At 42.3% G+C, this 16,188-nt stretch overlaps 3 protein-coding genes across 6 annotated transcripts in view; 2 read left to right on the forward strand and 1 right to left on the reverse strand.

The window, feature by feature from the left end:
• fhod3a (formin homology 2 domain containing 3a) overlaps positions 1-16,188 on the reverse strand; it is a 57,250-nt gene that overhangs the window by 23,217 nt on the left and 17,845 nt on the right. For all 4 annotated transcript variants that reach the window (XM_076011315.1, XM_076011314.1, XM_076011316.1 and 1 more), the window contains exons 4-5: positions 11,462-11,529; positions 10,469-10,574 (exon numbers count right to left, since the gene is read on the reverse strand). In XM_076011315.1, the coding sequence (XP_075867430.1) occupies positions 10,469-10,574; positions 11,462-11,529 (174 nt within the window). The remainder of the gene's footprint in view (positions 1-10,468; positions 10,575-11,461; positions 11,530-16,188) is intronic.
• LOC142877142 (uncharacterized) lies at positions 94-1,489 on the forward strand. Its single transcript, XM_076011533.1, has one exon. It carries the CDS (start codon positions 257-259, stop codon positions 968-970), a length of 714 nt encoding a protein of 237 aa, XP_075867648.1. The 5' UTR covers positions 94-256; the 3' UTR covers positions 971-1,489.
• Positions 1,643-3,987, forward strand: LOC142877143 (uncharacterized). The gene has a single exon (XM_076011534.1). It carries the CDS (start codon positions 2,380-2,382, stop codon positions 3,091-3,093), a length of 714 nt encoding a protein of 237 aa, XP_075867649.1. The 5' UTR covers positions 1,643-2,379; the 3' UTR covers positions 3,094-3,987.

Here is a 16,188-nt window from a genome sequence, read left to right on the forward strand (position 1 = left end):
GTAGACATAGACATATAGTTCAGTTTCCTGTTTTGACACCAAGCGAACCCTAATGCCATAGAAACGCTTGCATCAGAAACTCCCACCATCAAGCCATCAACCAGTCCCTATACGTTTGCTAAACTGTGAGCACAGCATAAGGCAGGCTGAGGTTGGGTAGTGAAACCAACTACGTGACTTTCCGCCTTGTGAGCGCTCATTTGCACTACGCAGCCGACAAGAGAGGACCTCGGAATCTTCCCTCCTGACTTTCACCATGTATTTGGACACAATTATAAAACTTGAAGCCCTGTCTTCACTTCTGAATGAAGCTGTTAGGCCTTATGATCAGAAACCCTACAGGACAAGAGCAAGTTTGTCTCTGGATGACTTTCATCTCCAAAACCTCATCGGGAGACGGCCGTCCCACAAGAGGGAATTTTACGTCAACGAGGAGGAATTCTTCGACCCGAAGTACGACTTTGACTTCACTAATTTACCTGACACGGCTGCGTGTTTCAGAGGCGATGAGTACTACAAGCGGCCGAAAGGTTGGTACCGTATAGCTCTGAAGGTCAAAGGCAAATATCCCAATGGAGATGCCTGGCTGGGCCCCAGGGGTTGGAGGAGTCACTCCGCACCAGGAGAGTGGCCCGTTTCCTACCACGGAACCAGCTTGGATGGATCCAGAGGCATCATCAGGAGCCACTACAAGGCAGGACCACGAAACAAGTACGGGCGCGGCATCTACTCAACTCCGGATATTCAAGTGGCAGAGCGGGAAGAGTACGCCAAGACCTTCAGGTCGGACTCGACGGGAAAAAGCTACAAAGTCATCCTGCAGAATCGGATCAATCCCAGCGAAAGGGTTGTTTGTCAGCAAGCCGACTACTGGCTCGTTCCTGTGGATGAATCAGCGTCTGAGGAGCAAGAGAGGCTGATCGTGGTGCGCTCCATCAGACCTTACGGCATTCTGATCAAGGAAACATAAAGAGGAGATTCAGAATATTGGTGCTAAAATCACTCTACATGTGCATCTTCCTGTTGCTTGCTGTTGCTTGCTGTTGCTTTTACACTTTTTATAAACACACTCTCGTCCTCAACCTGTGTGAAAAAGCTAAATGGTTTACAGGCGTTTTCAGTACAATATATAAAAGATTTCTGATGCAGAAACCTTTTACTGTTGCAACACTTCTGGTATTTTTGGTGCTTGAGAAAAAGACGGAAGTGAGAATTAACAACTGCTACCCTGCGTCTCGCAGGATGAGCAAACTCTTTGCCTGCTATTGCTCTCATGTTGAAGAACGTTTCCATTAACAGCTGTTCATTTGATGTTTGTCGGCCACTTGATTTTGCAAAATGAATGGCAAAACTAATGCTACTAAAACTAATGGAAAAACAAAATTGTGAAAGTGAACTATGAATTCAATTTCCCTGCATGTCTGAAACAATGTTTTTTTTTTTATTGTTCGCTGTTTTACCCATTTTCAATAAAAGGCTTTGCATTGTTTTTTCTGCTACCTGTATTATTTAGCGCTTTGGCTGCACTTTTTTTCAGCCACTTGCACAAACCACAAAAGTATCTGTCTGTGTATGACTCACAGCTGAATTTCCTGCATGTTTATAATTTTTTGGTTTTTGCTTAGACGACTTTTAAATATATTACAGCTTGCACTAACAGTGGGCATCATAATGCAGATTCATTTACTTTTGCTAGACGGTGGCATGATTTTGATGAACTGTCTATCTAATCCCGCCCTCTCAGCATCACACGGCTTCCTGTAGCCAGACACCAAACTGCAATCAATGGCCAATCCGAATGAAACACGAGCTTGAAGAAGCTACTGGAAACTTGTGTATGCAGTGACTGCTTGAGATGCATTTGTCGTTTCTGAGACACTCTGACTTTTGGAGTGAGCATTTTTTTTAGTGGGATAAACTTCTAATCACTGCTGTGCCACTGACAAGATTTACATTTAGCTGGACAGATTAGCATCTTTAGCACATTTTGCTCTGTATTGCAATTTTCATATAACTGTATTTCAGCTTAACTTGAGGGTCCAGTTTAGAGAACTTTTCAGTTAAATCTGTTTCATTTGACAGAACATATTTTCTCTTTTCCTCTCTAGTTTGCCTGAACTCCATTGAGTAACTGAGTCTGAGAATAGATACTATATTGATTTCCTTCCTGGTTACATTTCCTTTACGGAACAATACAGTCATGTCCAAGGTATGTAAGGGCGTGTGCTGTTTTTTCCAGGGGAAAACGGCAGTGGGCGGTCTGTGTGGCGAAACTGAAAGTATAAAGACAAACATAACTTTTGTCCATGAGGCAATGAGAGTGCAGATCCCAGGAGCAGCTGACAAGAGAGGTTCATACAATTACTCCTGTCTTTCGCCATGTATTTGGACACAATTATAAAACTTGAAGCCCTGTCTTCACTTCTGAATGAAGTTGTTAGGCCTTATGATCAGAAACCCTACAGGACAAGAGCAAGTTTGTCTCTGGATGACTTTCATCTCCAAAACCTCATCGGGAGACGGCCGTCCCACGTGAGGGAATTTTACGTCAACGAGGAGGAATTCTTCGACCCGGAGTACGACTTTGACTTCACTAATTTACCTGACACGGCTGCGTGTTTCAGAGGCGATGAGTACTACAAGCGGCCGAAAGGTTGGTACCGTATAGCTCTGAAGGTCAAAGGCAAATATCCCAATGGAGATGCCTGGCTGGGCCCCAGGGGTTGGAGGAGTCACTCCGCACCAGGAGAGTGGCCCGTTTCCTACCACGGAACCAGCTTGGATGGATCCAGAGGCATCATCAGGAGCCACTACAAGGCAGGACCACGAAACAAGTACGGGCGCGGCATCTACTCAACTCCGGATATTCAAGTGGCAGAGCGGGAAGAGTACGCCAAGACCTTCAGGTCGGACTCGACGGGAAAAAGCTACAAAGTCATCCTGCAGAATCGGATCGATCCCAGCGAAAGGGTTGTTTGTCAGCAAGCCAACTACTGGCTCGTTCCTGTGGATGAATCAGCGTCTGAGGAGGAAGAGAGGCTGATCGTGGTGCGCTCCATCAGACCTTACGGCATTCTGATCAAGGAAACATAAAGAGGAGATTCAGAATATTGGTGCTAAAATCACTCTACATGTGCATCTTCCTGTTGCTTGCTGTTGCTTTTACACTTTTTATAAACACACTCTCGTCCTCAACCTGTGTGAAAAAGCTAAATGGTTTACGGGCGTTTTCAGTACAATATATAAAAGATTTCTGATGCAGAAACCTTTCTGGTATTTTTGGTGCTTGAGAAAAAGACGGAAGTGAGAATTAACAACTGTTACCCTGCGTCTCGCAGGATGAGCAAACTCTTTGCCTGCTATTGCTCTCATGTTGAAGAACGTTTCCATTAACAGCTGTTCATTTGATGTTTGTCAGCCACTTGATTTTGAAAAATGAATGGCAAAACTAATGCTACACTGTAAAAAAAAAAGCTTGTTTTTACGGAAAAAATCTGGCAGCTGTGGTTGCCAGAATAATATTGTAAAAAATACAGCAGAGTGTAAGCCACGTTACAAAACAAACTGTAAATTTGTCAATTTAAAACTGTTGCCATTTACAAAATAATATTTTTAAAATACATCCCGATTTTGTAAATTAAACATCCCTTTTCCGCCAAATTGGAATGGCCATGCTGTTATTAAAGCCATCTTCTTCTGTAAAATTTACATGTGCTTATTGGTTATTTCACATACAATCCCATTCAAATGCACAACAAAACTTCAGATGCAAGGCATTGTTAAAACTGTAAAAGCCTCATAATAAGATTGTAATTTCACCAATTTTTCTTGCTTATTTTCATAAAAGGTTGTGTTGCATGTAATATATTTTGTATTATTAAAAGCAATGTTTTGTTGCAAAATAAACATCTACATCTATAACTGAATTTGGACCCAAACACGAACTCTGAAGAACCTCAAACAAAGGTTTTTACTTGTAATGTTTACTGCTACTTAAAAATTTAAGCCGCCTAAAGAAATGCTTTTGACCATTTCTACATTTTATTGTGACAACTGCACTCTTTATTTTTTTCACAAGAAATGTGAAAAGAACTATACCCTCAAGCAATTAGACCAAAAAAAAAAAAAAAAACTGCAATACCAACTCATAATTTCAAGATTTTATTACTTCAAAGAGCAAAATATTTTCACTTTGACAATTTCCTTGCCTTAATTTTAAACAAAGGAACAAAGCATTTCCCTTCCTTTTCCTCTTGAGAAAATAATATTAATTTAAAATAATTCCATAAACCAGATTGTCAAAGTTCTAACAGGTCTAAATCAGAGTCAGCTTACAGAACTAAGCAATAGTTAGAAACCTTAACTGCATCAAGATGTGGACTCTGGGGTTCCACTGTAAACAGGATCTGCTGTTCTACTGCACTTCTGTGCTCTCTGTAAACAGAAGAAAAGCACAACTATGTCATGAATGCACTAACATTCAGTCCTACACAAACATACACTGACTCTCAGATACACACACAGGTTCAAAAACACCCATAAGCTCAGAAACACAAAATTTAACACAACTTCAAACAAATTTCAATCACTGTTAAAGCTTTAAAATTAAACAACAAAAAAACAAAACATTATTAGCGACTGGGGCATCAACACTAACCTCAACTTTGCTAAAGCTTCAGCTTACAGATTTCTGGTTCATTTATATTTATGTAAATTTTTAGTGTGGTTGTATGTCTGTATGACTGACTTAGGGACCACACGTTTAACTACTACTAAGACTTACTTGAGAACATATTCAGATGTCCCGCCACTCATGATCTGAAAGATCTTGGATCAATGTGAGCACTCTGGGGTTCACGTGTAGACGGGAGGTGCCGGTCTTTTCTACTTTCGTGCCCTTCTCAGGATTTATGGAAAAAAAACATCTTGGAAAACAGCAGAAAACAGAGACATGGATGAATGATAAAGTAACTTCCAGAATGACAATAGAAACTACTGTACATTAAACAACTTTTTTCCTTTTCTTTTCTTTTTTTTCCAGAGAAATTACATATAAATATTACATCTGCAGGTACTCCAGGGTTGATGCCAGCCTGGCTGGATAATGGATGTTGAAGTTGTAGTAGCTTCCGAACATCATAACCAATGATGACATAAAGGAGGGGATGTTCTCCTGAACAATCGTTCTGTCAATACAGAGCATGAATCGTGTGGCAGTAAAGCAGGACTGCCCTAAAAAATAAAGGAAAAAAATGAGAAAGAAATCACACAAAACATTAGGTGAAACAAATGGTTGTGCTGCTGAAACATTTTCGGGCACAGACAGACTTACAGACACACGTGTACAAACAAGTATATTTTTTCTCTCAAACACACTCGCCCTTTCAAAACAGACCCTTCCAAATTGATCGCACATAAGCAGGAAAATTTGCCACAGAAAGATAGACAGCTAGGACTTTATGTTTTTTCTTAGCCGAACCAAGAGGATTGGCTATTTCAAAAGCATTCTGGTACAAAATTAGCTTCAGGCAACCTGGATTTTCAATAAAGAATTTATTTGACTTAAAGATTTGTCCATCATGTATGTCAGTAAACTCCTGTGAGTCTGTGGTATATTGCTGGGTCACTGTATTCTTCCACAACTCAGATTCTAAAAGGGTGTGTAATGTTTGCTTCAGTGGAATGTAGTAAGCATACCTCTGTGTGTTGTTTTTATCAATCCCTAATGATAGTTTTTTTTAGGCTCAATGTACTGAGTTCGTGAATAAGTTGTTCTTAGTGGCCCCCGATGGCAGGCAGAGAATAGATCTGAATCTTTAACGCAATCACAGATTTTAGCGACTGCATCATCTGTTAGACCCATGTCATCTTTTAAAAGCGAATGAAGTTTACTTCTAGTGAAATCCTGTCCTAACTCATGCACATTTTGTATCTCCTCCACAACAATCTGGATTGTTGAAGCAGGGAGAAGGAGCTGCCCTTGCAATTTTTGATAGAATAAACAAATATTCCTGAGAAAGGTCTCATTGAAATCGTGTGGGAGTTCACAGCTTCCACTGGTAGAAGGACCTACTGTGTTGAAGCTCTGTGAAGCATCCTCACATATAGTGCTAGGAGCCTGCGTTTCCCTGTAAACATCACTTATGTTTTCCACAGAACATCCTTTGTGTTTGCGTGACATGTGAGCAGTGAAAGTTGATTTATTTGTGAACACGTTTTTGCAATCAATTACGGGACATGATACAACTCTTCCCTCAACTAAATGCTCTTTCAAATGATAGACGAGTTCTTTTGCTGTATGAAACTGGCGGACGCACACCGAAATGGCGCATTTCAAATCTGAAACAACGGCTCTACTGTGCGGAGGTTCGGGCACATTGTGTACGCGGTAGAAATGAGCTTTGAAAGCGGCGTACGTGGAAAATGTCTTCTTGCAGTCGACGCTGATACACTGGAAAACGCAGCGTGGTTCATTTCTATGAACGCGGCAATGCAACATAGTCTCTCAAAGTTAGAAGAGTTTTGCTACAAAAATGTATGCATGCAAACATGTTGAGAAATATTGAAAGCACGTTTGAAGTAACTAATGGCGATGCTGCGCAAGTTAAGACTTAAGTCTGTTAGCTTAAAAATTAAGTCTGCTAGCTTACCGCTTATAGCATGGTAACGATTCCTCAACGTACCTGTTCTCGCTTGTCTCCTTGTCCGTCGTCCCTGCTCCGACTTGTCTCCCCGCCTCCTTTATGACACCTCTTTGTCTCCAACTCCCGAACCTCCGTGTCTCCTGCTCCGTCACTCGTCACTGCTCCAATTTCGTCTTTCTCGCTCTCCCCGCAATGCGTTTCGTCTGCTCCCACAATTCCAAGTCTGTCTGCTCCGCGCCAAGTACTCCGCCAAAACGTGGCATCCAATCATGGAAGAGTCCACAAAAGGTACTCCTTTATTGATTGGTCCTTGCATTTTTAAAATCTCACGCAACGTTTATGCTTTCTGACATTTTTTCTCCAGTGTGCCCTGCGTATTTAACCACAGAAACCCAAACCACTTGAGAATTATTAGATTTATGTATTTACTATAAATAATAGTTATAGAAAGAATAATTATATAATATCTAAAAAATATAATATAATATAATTATTACTTTCAATTAATAACAATGAGTATATATATTTAAATTAAATAAAGTTGTTTGAATTGCATGATATTATTCTAGCATATAAGTCCAATTATAGCTCAACCAGATGTTCCCAACAGACCCTCATGATGCACTTGGGCCTGCCGAGTCTTTCTGGAAATAAGCCTGCCATCGCTCACCGCAGGCAACACGAGAGAAATGGAGAGTCTGCTTTCAAGCAGTTACGAGGTCGTCCAGGCCCTGGACCTCAATGGTCCACCGAACAATCTGACCCCTGCAGCTTCCTCTGAGGTTGGTGAGCCCACAGGAGGCTGGACCCATGTCGCTCCATCGGGCTGGGTCCAGCTGGGTCCAGTGGGCTGAGACCCAGACATCAAGTGTTCGGATATGAGCCCCAACCCCAGGCCTGTCTCCAGGGTGGGGCCCCAGCAACACCATACTGGGCAATGTCACCATCTTTGTGAAGTTGTGTGCCATAGAGGTTTTTGAACATTAGTCTGTACCATCGCCTTGGGAGACCCTACCCCCTGGTAGGGTCTCCCAAGGCGATGGTAGGGTCTCCCTCACCCTACCTCTCATAACTTCTATGAAAACCATCTTTCCATGAATTTTCCATATCAGTTTTTTTTTTTCCCAAACTCAGGGTCATGGGGGTATGCTAGGACTAATTCTTGCTGTTATGTAGAGACACAACCATTTGCACTCACCTTCAAACCTATGGACAATTTAGAGTTTCAATTGACCTTGCATGCATGTTTTTTTACGCTGGAATGGAAGCTGGAGAACCCCGAAAGAAGCCACGCAGACCGGGCAAACGCACAGAATTATCCCAGACCTGGAATCGAACTCACAACCTTCGTACTGTGAGGCGGCAATAATAACAACTGTTTCGCAACTTTTAAAACCAAACTAGTATCAACTCATTTCAAACTGATGAAATTATGCAGATTAGAATTAATTTTAAAGCATACATTTGAACAAATGAGTGTTTAAGTAGAATCAAATAGATCTATACAAATGAACTCTACCATTAATTGTTTATGTGAGACTAGCCATTGGTCTGTTGTTTATAATACATTGTTTTAAAATATACAACGTTTCAATGTTTTTCTTGCTACAGTTTTTTATGTTAAGATTTTACAGGATATTAATGTTAATTTCACTGACATTTTTTACAGTGATACTAAAACTAATGGAGAAACAAAATTGTGAAAGTGAACTATGAATTCAATTTCCCTACATGTCTGAAACAATGTTTTTTTTTTATTGTTTGCTGTTTTCCCCATTTTCAATAAAAGGCTTTACATTGTTTTTTCTGCTACCTGTATTATTTAGCGCTTTGGCTGCACTTTTTTTCTGCCACTTGCACAAACCACAAAAGTATCCGTCTGTGTATGACTCACAGCTGAATTTCCTGCATGTTTGTAATTTTTTGGTTTTTGCTTAGACGACTTTTAAATATATTACAGCTTGCACTAACAGTGGGCATCATAATGCAGATTCATTTACTTTTGCTAGACGGTGGCATGAGTGATTTTGATGAACTGTCGTCTATCTAATCCCGCCCCCTCAGCATCACACGGCTTCCTGGAGCCAGACACGAAACTGCAATCAATGGCCAATCCGAATGAAACACATGTCCTCACATAACAATAACAGGAAACACCTTATTACCGTACCTACTTCCAGTTCCTCTAGTCAATGTATTTATAGAAATATATTTGGTACATGTGCGGAAATGAAGAAGCACCCACTCTAAAATCTGATAATAAAGAATGAAACATTTCAAGGTGAGGCTGTATGCATAGTTTAAGGGTGAATTCCAATTCCTCCCTTAACCCTCAATCTCAAAAATGCAAAATAAACTTAAGAGTTTAAGGGCTGTATCGCCCTCAATATTGAGATTCTCCGGCACCACCCTTGGCAGTAAGGGCTACCCAGAAGGCATTGTGTATTTTCGCCAAGACATCTTCGAAAAAGATTGCGATGAAAAAGCGAGCTACAAATGGAAGTATTTTCTTAGTTAATAAAGATATAAATATTACGAAACCATTTTATTGTCTTAGTTTAAGAGTTTTTTTTTATGGATTATTGACATCGCTGTGGCGTAACATTTATTTATTTTTTTTACTTTACGAGGTTTGTCAACCGCACCGGTGGTCCCGGCTTCACGTTTCTTGTGTACCTCGTTGTGTAGCGAAGGAGGACTTCTTCCTTTTTCGCCGTCTTTTTCTTTTTCTCCTTCATCGTTGTCGTCTTCTTGACAGACTGGACGTAACTTTGGCGTAAGGCCGCCCCCCGCAGTCTGAAGACGTAACTGCACTTAAGGGGTGTCCCATTTCTAAGCCCTTACACTTATTATTGAGGGCCAAGATTGAGGGCCAAAGATTGAGGGTTAAGGGCGAGGGTCGAGATTGAGGAGTTAAGGGAGGAATTGGAATTGGCCCTAAGTCTATCCTCATCTGCTATTTGTGTATCTGCTGTTTTTTGAACTATGACCTATTGCATCTTCAGTATTTTGGGTAAGTCAGTGAAACACTGTGGCTGTAATTCCAGGAAATCGATGAGGCTTGATGGGAAAATGTGAGGGGGGAAAAATGAATGTCACAAAATAAGCTAAGTGGTTGTAGTGGATTGGGAGGTAGGGGAGTGTTCAAGGCAGGGGTACATGTATACATATAAATATATAAAATACAAATATATATGCACATATACTATATATACACATACGCATATATACATATAACGGAAAAGCAATTTCATTCCCTCTAAAACCGTTAAAGAGTGAAATGTTCAGTTGCTTTCAACATGGAAGTTGTGTTTTCTTTGTGTTTTTGCACTGGGTCCGCTGATTTTAAGAAACAAGGTGTCATCAGTAATCAGCCCAACCAGTCCAATTTCTGGAAAGTTGGCCTCGAGTTTCAGTTTCAGTTTTACTGTAAACCCAAAAGACTGTTGTGTGTGAATATACTGTTGTTCCTTCGCTCTCGTCTTCTTTTTGTTCTGAGCCCAATCACCATAAATCAATGAATTATATATTATCTCATTTGTTCACATCCTGTTTGTGGTGATACTGGTGATGTGATATCGAGACCACAGCCTCAAATCACAAACAAATGAAAGAAACAACATCAAATTTGCAACTAGGCTGCAAAAAGTATGAGTCAAAGTCCACTACATCATCAGCTTTATCTGGCTGTTAACACTGACAACAATAATTAGTTTGGATTTTGTTAATTTTCCAATAGTTATGTAACTATATCATAAGAAAAGCAGTTTTGCAGACTGCTGCGTTTCCATTACTTATACGTGTTAATAATATTCAAAATTCACCTCTTAATATGTAGTTCTGGTAGTTCTGGTCAGCTTCTGCTCCCACTTTGATGAGACACGTCAAACCCTCAGCGATCACAAACTCGTGGACCAGATCTTTGTCATCCTAGAGCAAAGCAAAGAATGGTTACATTTAAACTGCACTTGCTTCATACATAAAATGAAAACAAAACAAAACCAAAAAAAAAAAAACCCTTGTCGCTCAGATTGGAGGGACCTGCGTGTGTTGAAGCTGCATTAACCTTTCCTCTCGCCAGGTGTCAGTAAAATGCACCTTCCGGATTAGAGCTGAGAGAGCAAGAACCTTGGTTCCCCTGTTAAGGTCAGCTGGGGAAAGCCTCACACGTGCTGACAACATGCTTGCTGTTCTGACACATCACGTCCTAAGACAGAATCTAAATAATAATCCCCAAAACGTATTAAAATATGCATCAATTTTGCTTCACCTCTAAGGTGTTGCGAGTTTTTGGCATCAGAAACACGGTTTCCCTGGAAAAAAACAACAACCCATTACACCCAGCTTCCATTACGGGTGTGAACAAAACATTTTATGTTCAATCGATTAAATCAAATTCTGATGGTTGTATTTGTACAACAGCCACAAAACTCTGAGGTTGTGCAGCTTGCATGTGTTTGATCAATGAAAGACGCACATATTTATTCCATAGTCCTCAAAATTTCAGGCTTTCATGTCTTAAAATAAAGATTTACACAAACACCCACCCACACACACAGACAGACAGCGCACTAACACACACACATGTACGTGTACACACACACACACACACACACACACACACACACACACACACACACACACGCAGGAAGAGAAATGTGACGTTGTTAGACATCCCTGTCATCATGGGAGCACACAACTGCCACAATAACCAACTGTATTCTACAACAACAAACTGATGGTGACTGCATTTACAATGTGTGCAACTGTGTGTGTGTGTGTGTGTGTGTGTGTGTGTGTGTGTGTGTGTGTGTTACCTGAAAAATTTGCTTCAGCGAGAACAAGGCCCTTCTTAAATCCCGTCCAGTGGAGTTATACAGTGTTTCTGAAAGAAGGAGACAAGTAACAGTCAGTTTCTTCCCAATTTTATTCAAAAAGTTTGACTTCAGCTCGTCCTGCTGTTATTCATTCCTTTGTGTCACAGTTTCCTGACAGTATTCATAAGACCTGTGGGTGAAATGGGTCTCAGCTGTGCCTGGGAAGATCAATATTTCGATTGGTGAGGGGCAGCAGTGTGAGCGCACAGACAATTTCCCATCATCACCTGGGGCATCACTCCCGCACACTCTCACTCGCCGGGCAACACGTGCACTCGCTCTCTCTGTCACAGACACACAGACACACAGACACACACACACACACACACACACACCGACGGTGCAGTGGTGATTAGAGCTGTATTGGAATGTTAATGAGCTGCTGGCCGCTGTTCAACCGAGAGGTATTCAGGTCAGGACACGGAAAGCTCTCATAAGGCTGCGAGCTCTCGTATCACTACAATGACATTCAGCTTCAGCGCCATTATTTCTGTCCTGCAGCACAAAGAGATCATTAACACACTACTAGCACATTACAACTGTTTGAGAAGCAACAACATGGGTAGAGTTGTATTAATTTTAATTTGTGAGACATAACAATCCCACTTAAAGACCCTCACCTTTCCACTTTTCCTAAAGTGTGCACCAAAACTCACTGTTCTGGACATCAGCCCTCTGCGATGTCACAAAGGGCAACAATACATCTCCCAGGCTTTTACTTTTAGCACAAGACTGGAGTGGAGAATTCTTTAAGTCCAGGCTTTAAGCAGGCTTCAAATATGCTATATAAATATGTGATGCTATATAATGCTCTATGCAATATACTGTGTCGTTAGAATGATTCAGATTTAGATTCAGACTCAGATTCCTTTATTTGCCATTTGTGTAAACACATCTGAATTTATTTCCGTAGTTCCAAGTGCACATTCACAATATTTTCCACATTTAACGATAAATAACCAAATAACAAACATATCAGCAAACACAGAACACCTTAACAAAATACAAAATAAAGTGCAAATGAACAGTAGGATGATACAATAAAGGTTCTTTATTACAGTATTAGTATTTCTATGAGATTTATCATATGATACGACATGATTATTTTATTTGCAGACTAAACAGTCCGTATACTGGTTCATACACTGTGTTATATAGTGTGGCTTCCAGTGTCCACTTTGTTAAATTCAGCTGTCTGAACACAGGGGGGGTTAAAAAAAAAGAAAAAGAAAAAAAAGGTTTGTCAATGCTGAGTTTCATGGCAGGTCCTACAGTCTGTCAAAAAGATGGAACGAATAAAAAAGGAACAGGAAGGTGAGGACCTGCTGCCTGGAGCTCAGTGGTGGCTGTCCCCTGAACTCGGGGAGGGTGGGCCGAGGCCCGGCTGAAAAACATTACCATTCGCTGAATACATCCGTCAGATCAGACCCGACGGAATCATTCAAATGAAAACAGAGTAAAAATACTCAAAAGGAGGCTTGAATACAAAAGGAAACAAAGGGAAATCTTGACGCGTGATTGGACTAAGGCGGTGCTTTCCGACGGCCGAGGCTGAATCTCCCTCCTGGACACGTGCACAAGCCTCACAGTAAAACGGTGCTGTCAACATTTCCAAAGCTGGTCCTTGAGGCTGGTGAGAACAGCAGGGGACAAGAGGCGTCGGTGTCACACACAGCTGACTCGCCATCCGCAGCATCGTGTTTTTCTGTTTGCATCCCATGGACATGATGACAGACCCGCTGGGTATTTTTTAAAAAGCTACCAAGTTAGAAGCTTGAAGAGTGGCTTGTGACAACATCTTTCCCGAATCTTTCAGCGAAAACCTCGGCAATGAGAAAGTTTCATTTTTCAAAATGCACAAATCTGAAAACCAGCCCTTTGTGATGTCACAGAGGGCACAAATGCCTCCTCACGTTTACACGGCCAGGGGTGTGCTTCCACGTCAAAGCGTACACGTCAAAATGTCCAACAAATGCTTCAGCAGGAAGTTTAAAGTTTGTGCAGAAGGCTGCAAACACAGGGCTAAACAACCTTTTTCTTTGACTGGCTTATCAACTTTGGGGTTGAACAAACACGAAAGCGACAAAACTTCCTGTCAGTCATCTCCGTCTGTCCTCAGTTAAAACAGTCTTTGGTCATTGGGTTTCCCTGGAAGTCAAGTGCCCTCCTCCTCACCTTGCAGGGAACACTCACTCAGCCACACTCAGTCTGCTCCACCAAAGAAAGTACTTCACTCACTGGGGCCACGTGCGACGGCGGCATTTGTCACCGAGGTGTTGGGACGACCTTTACCAGGAGGGCCTGCCGTCCGTCTGACACACGTCATCGGCCGCGATAAGCCCTCAGTTAATGTTGGCCTAATTCTTTTCGGTACATTGTTAGTGTGAAGAAGGTGTTAATAATAATTAATAATAGGTGGGTGATGCCTGAAAGGTCAATGAAAATATATTTTAAGATGCGCAAAGGTGGAAATTGCAGACAGACGAGGTTTTTGCGCATTTTATTTGGATCCTATTTACTTGGATCCTTTATTTTTCCAGGGCCTTGATTTTCTTTTGAGTGGAAAAGAGCTGAAGCAGTGGCAGGGAGGCGTCCTTGTGAGTGCGCTCATGGTGACCCTACGTCTGTGTGATGGCGCAAATGGAGCAGAGCACGTTTGACTGCAGACATTTAACAGAGAAAAAAACAAAAGCTTTTGTTCATTGGTCTGTTTAAAACTTTACTGTTTTATTTTGAAGGATGCCCAGTTCTTGTCCACAACATGACCTCACATGCACCGCGGCCTTTATTCCCCCCCGCCCCCCCATTCCTTTAACAAGCCTTTGTGCAGAGAGCTGGCCACTCAGTGCCCCTGTCTTTGCGAGCGTCTTTTTTCAGCCACAGTCGCCGGCGAAGCACCTGCATTGGCCGCCTCACGTGCAGGTGCGTGGGCGTGCTCCTCCGCAGCAACGCAGGGATTCCCCTCTCCCCGTAGCCGAGGCTGCGTGGCTAAGTCGTTCGGCGGTGGTCAGATTCCCCCGGCTTCCCTTCCCCTTCCTGCCATAATGAGATTAGTGGCTGTGACCCCTTCAGCTTTTTGCTAATCCTTCAACGTTGACTGCGTACGCTGTCCACGTTGGTCCACGCCTCCCGATTGGGGAAAGCGCACGCTCGCCAGCTTGGGATACATAGGGAGGCTTAATCCAAAACACTCACGCACCAACCTGGGCATTTCCCAAACCACATGAGGTCTTATTCAGCTTTGTGCAGCAGCAGCAGCAGCAGCAGCAGCAGCAGCAACAACAACAACAACAACAACAACAACAACAACAACAACAACAACAACAACGTATAGCCTCTTTAATCAGACCTGAGACGGCAGTCAGGAGCAGCTAACTGATCAGCACATGAGGCCAAAAGAAAACCTGGTGGTGTGACGGCGACCTGCTGCAGGCCAAGAACAGCAGTCACCACTGTGACTGGCTGTGGATTCCTCCTGTACACAGAGCCACTGGGTGTAGCCCCAAAAGTTTGACAAAAAGACACTGCAAGTGACACAAAGAGACACAAAGGGTGATCCAAGTCACCAGGGCAATAACAGGGGAAATGGCAAATTATCAGAAAGCTGCTATTTCCACAGGAGGCTGTAAACAAAGGGGCTACCTGGACTGTTTCCCGGAGATCTTTTCTCTCCTTTTCTCCCTTTTTGGATGATTCATCATGCTGGAGATGCACCACTGAAAAAAATGTAGGCTCTAAATAGCTTACATTAATAACATAGCAACTATAATAACAAGGATGACAATATAACAACACAAAGCCACAAGAAGGCAAAAGCTGCCAAATCTCTGTACAAAACACAATCTGTCTGTGTGCAATTCTTTCATAGCAGGGATTTACTCAGGTGTGGCACAATTTTATTGGGCCAGAAGCGATATTGAGGGTGCAAAACAAGGTCAACCAAGGGTAATTTTTTTTTAAGACACCACAACTGCCTACAGGTCACAGGATCACAGCTGGTGGTCCTCCCTGCGTCTAAGCCCCGATCGGCATCGCTGACATGTGCGTCTGGAGGATTTCGCAGCACCCCTCTAAAAAAGCTTTTGGCGCGGCTGTCCCGACCAATCAGTCAAACTGGGTCTTCAGCATCTAAAATAAAGGAGCGAGAGAAGCAGCGGGTTTGATGTCACGAGCAGAGAGCCTGGATTTAATCCCGGGAAGTCCTTCCCCCTACATGCGTCTGCTAAATATATAAAGCAGGGCCGGTACCCTGCGTGCTGTAACTAAGCCCGAGCGCTGGATTCGGTCTCGGTGCAGGTTGTTTGAGTGAGTGCACGGCCTGCAGGAGGGGAACATGAGTTCATCCAAGTGGCAGAATGCACGTTCAGAAATGTACTGTTTGATTGACTATTGCTGAAGTCAATCTTTGATTATCTATAAAATCAAATTCCTAAATAAGTTGTGCTGATTACTGCGTCTGGGTCTCCACTGCACTGGAGCTCAAATAATATTTCAGAGCTCAAAATCACGACATGACGTCATTAAAGATCGTCATGGTTCTCTCAGGTCAGTAATCAATTTGTTTCATCGTCTTCTTTCCCAAAAGACTCAAAAGCCCTGCCAGCCTTCTGAGGTCAGAGACAGTCCAGGCACCGGGACGTGTCGCGGACATTTCACCTCCTGACACT

Source organism: Nelusetta ayraudi, unplaced genomic scaffold (assembly GCF_046127955.1).
Source record: "Nelusetta ayraudi isolate G7.1 ecotype Tasmania unplaced genomic scaffold, CSIRO-AGI_Nayr_v1 ptg000135l, whole genome shotgun sequence".
Lineage (NCBI taxonomy): Eukaryota > Metazoa > Chordata > Actinopteri > Tetraodontiformes > Monacanthidae > Nelusetta > Nelusetta ayraudi.

What these genes read in the sequence shown, in the direction of transcription:
- LOC142877143 (XM_076011534.1), top strand. Translation starts at nt 2,380, where the DNA reads ATGTATTTGGACACAATTATAAAACTTGAAGCCCTGTCTTCACTTCTG.
- LOC142877142 (XM_076011533.1), top strand. Translation starts at nt 257, where the DNA reads ATGTATTTGGACACAATTATAAAACTTGAAGCCCTGTCTTCACTTCTG.